Raw genomic sequence first — 2420 nt, 5'->3', positions numbered from 1 at the left:
CTGCACTCCAGTCTGGGCGACAGAGTGAGACTCCAACTCAAAAAAAAATTTAAAAAAAAGGATTATTTTCTCTTGGCTATAAATACCTGCCTTTTTAACTACTCAACAAACTGATCAGAGACTCTTTTTTCTTTGGAGTCAGAGTTCCATTCTGTCACCCAGACTGGAGTGTAGTAGCACGCTCATAGCCACCGCAGCCTCGACCTGCTGGGCTCAGGTAATCCTTGCACCTCAGTCGTCCAAGTAGCTGGAACTATAGATGTGCGCCACCACACCTGGCTCATTTTTTGATTTATTGTAGAGATTAGGTCTCACCAAGTTGCCCAGGCTGGTCTCGAACCTGTGGATGCAGGCAATCCTCTCACCTCAGTCTCCCAAAGTGCTGGGATTATAGGCGTGAGCCACCAGGCCCAGCCAAGACTCTTAGGCATAAGAAAAAAGTGTTTTCAGAAAGGTTTTAGAAAAAACAACCACCAGGATATTACTCTAAGTCAATATGCCCCAAGTGAACTTTCTCTCATACAGCCTTGCAGAAACTGCTCTTACAGAACCACTGAACACATCCCAAGTAACTGGGAAAATGATATTTGGATGCCATTCAATCTAACACCCTCGTGAGCAGCCTCCCTCACCAACTCTCATAGCCACAGTTCCCTAAAGAGAATCTGAGGTCCAGCACTGTTGCTTAAGCCTGTAACCGCAGCACTTTGGGGGGCCGAGGCGAGAGGATTGCCTGAGCCCAGGGGTTTGAGACCAGTCTGGGCAACTTTATGAGACCCTGACTCTTCAATAAATAAAAAAATTAGCTGAATATGATGGTGCATGCCTGTAGTTCCAGCTACTTGGAAGGCTGAGGTGGAAGAATCGTCTGAGCCCAGCAGGCCGAGGCTACGGTGGCTGTGAGCATGCCATTGCACTCTAGCCGGAGGGACAGAGTAAGACATCAACTTTAAAAAAAAAAAAGATAGCCAGGCTTGGTGGCTCAGCCTGTAATCCCGCGTCTCTGGGAGGTTGAGATGAGTGGATTGCCTGTGCCTGCAGGTTTGAGACTCGCCTGGGCAACTTGGCAAGACATCATCTCTACAATAAATCAAAAAAAAAATTAGCCGGGCATGGTAGCACACACCTGTAGTTCCAGCTACTTGGAAGGCTAAGGCGGAAGGATCGCCGGAGCCCAGCATGTCAAGGCTGAGCTGGCTGGGAGCGTGCCACTGCCCTCCAGCCTGGGCAACAGAGTGAGACTCGAACTCAAAAAAAAAAAAAAAAAAAAAGAGCTGGGGTCGGTGGCTCAACCTGTGATCCTGTGCTTTGGGAGGCCGAGGTGAGTGGACTGCCTGAGCCTGCGGGTTCAAGACCTGCCTGGGCAACTTGGCGAGACCTCATCTCTACAATAAATCAAAAAATTAGCCAGGCGTGGTAGCGCACGCCTGTAGTTCCAGCTACTTGGAAGGCTGAGGTGGAAGGATTGCTGGAGCCCAGTAGGTCGAGGCTGTGGTGGCTGGAAGTGTGTCACTGCACTCCAGTCTGGGTGACAGAGTGAGCCTCCAACTCAAAAGAAAAAAAAAAGAGAGAGAATCTAGGACAAGGCCTTAAGCACCTCCATTCAACCACTAAAATATGTTCATTTTTATAATCAGTGTCTCTCAGGGAGCATCTGTAGAAAGTGACCAGCAGGTATGTCAATTTACATACTCACTTTTCTGACAATGGGCTGCTGGCCTTCTACACAGCCATACCAGTTTAGTAATTTATTCCAGGCCTCTGTTGGAACTAATACATAGTCCAGTTCATCAATTAAGTGTTCCTTCAAGGTCTGACTCTTGGGATCTGGAAAAAAAAAAAAACTACATAATTCAGTGCTCTTTTCCCCAGAAAGAATTATTTTATATGATTCTCATGTATTTTTCAAAAACAAGAAAAATATTTACAGTCAGATACAAAATTTCAAAATTTGCCGGGCACAGTGGCTCACATCTGTAACTCCAGCACTGTGGGAGGTGGAGACAAGAGGATTGCCTAACCAGCCTGGCAACATAATGAGACCTCATCTCTATAATAAATAAAAAAAATCCGTCAGGCATGGTGGCACATGCCTGTGGTTCCAGCTACTTGGAAAGCTCGGGTGGATCACTAGAGCCCAGCAGGTTGAGGCTGCAGTGTCCCACTGCACTCCAGCCTGGGTGACAGACTGAGACTCTGACTCAAAAATAAAATAAAATAAAAATTCTGTCACTGGCCATAACACAGAGCAGACCTTTGTTCCTAGCCATGTTTTCTAAACATTTTATGAGGAACTTGCAAATCTTTTATTATTTTTTTAAAAAGACAGCATAAACCGGGCTCGGTGGCTCAGCCTGTAATCCCGCGCCTTTGAGAGGCTGAGGTGAGTGGATTGCCTGAGCCCGCGGGTTCGAGACCCG

The 2420-nt window shown here is 46.9% G+C and overlaps 1 protein-coding gene across 5 annotated transcripts in view; it reads right to left on the bottom strand.

Annotated features, from left to right (window-relative positions):
* Positions 1-2420, bottom strand: part of USP4 (ubiquitin specific peptidase 4) — a 67971-nt gene that overhangs the window by 56096 nt on the left and 9455 nt on the right. For all 5 annotated transcript variants that reach the window (XM_021707494.1, XM_008047933.1, XM_021707493.1 and 2 more), the window contains exon 3: positions 1697-1827. In XM_021707494.1, coding sequence (XP_021563169.1) covers positions 1697-1827 — 131 coding nt within the window. The remainder of the gene's footprint in view (positions 1-1696; positions 1828-2420) is intronic.

The sequence above is a fragment of the Carlito syrichta genome, unplaced genomic scaffold (genome assembly GCF_000164805.1).
Source record: "Carlito syrichta isolate Samal-C Ts95f unplaced genomic scaffold, Tarsius_syrichta-2.0.1 Scaffold118244, whole genome shotgun sequence".
NCBI classification, from domain to species: Eukaryota; Metazoa; Chordata; class Mammalia; order Primates; family Tarsiidae; genus Carlito; species Carlito syrichta.
Note: the sequence above shows the minus strand (reverse complement) of the source record. Positions and strands in the feature narration are given on the sequence as shown.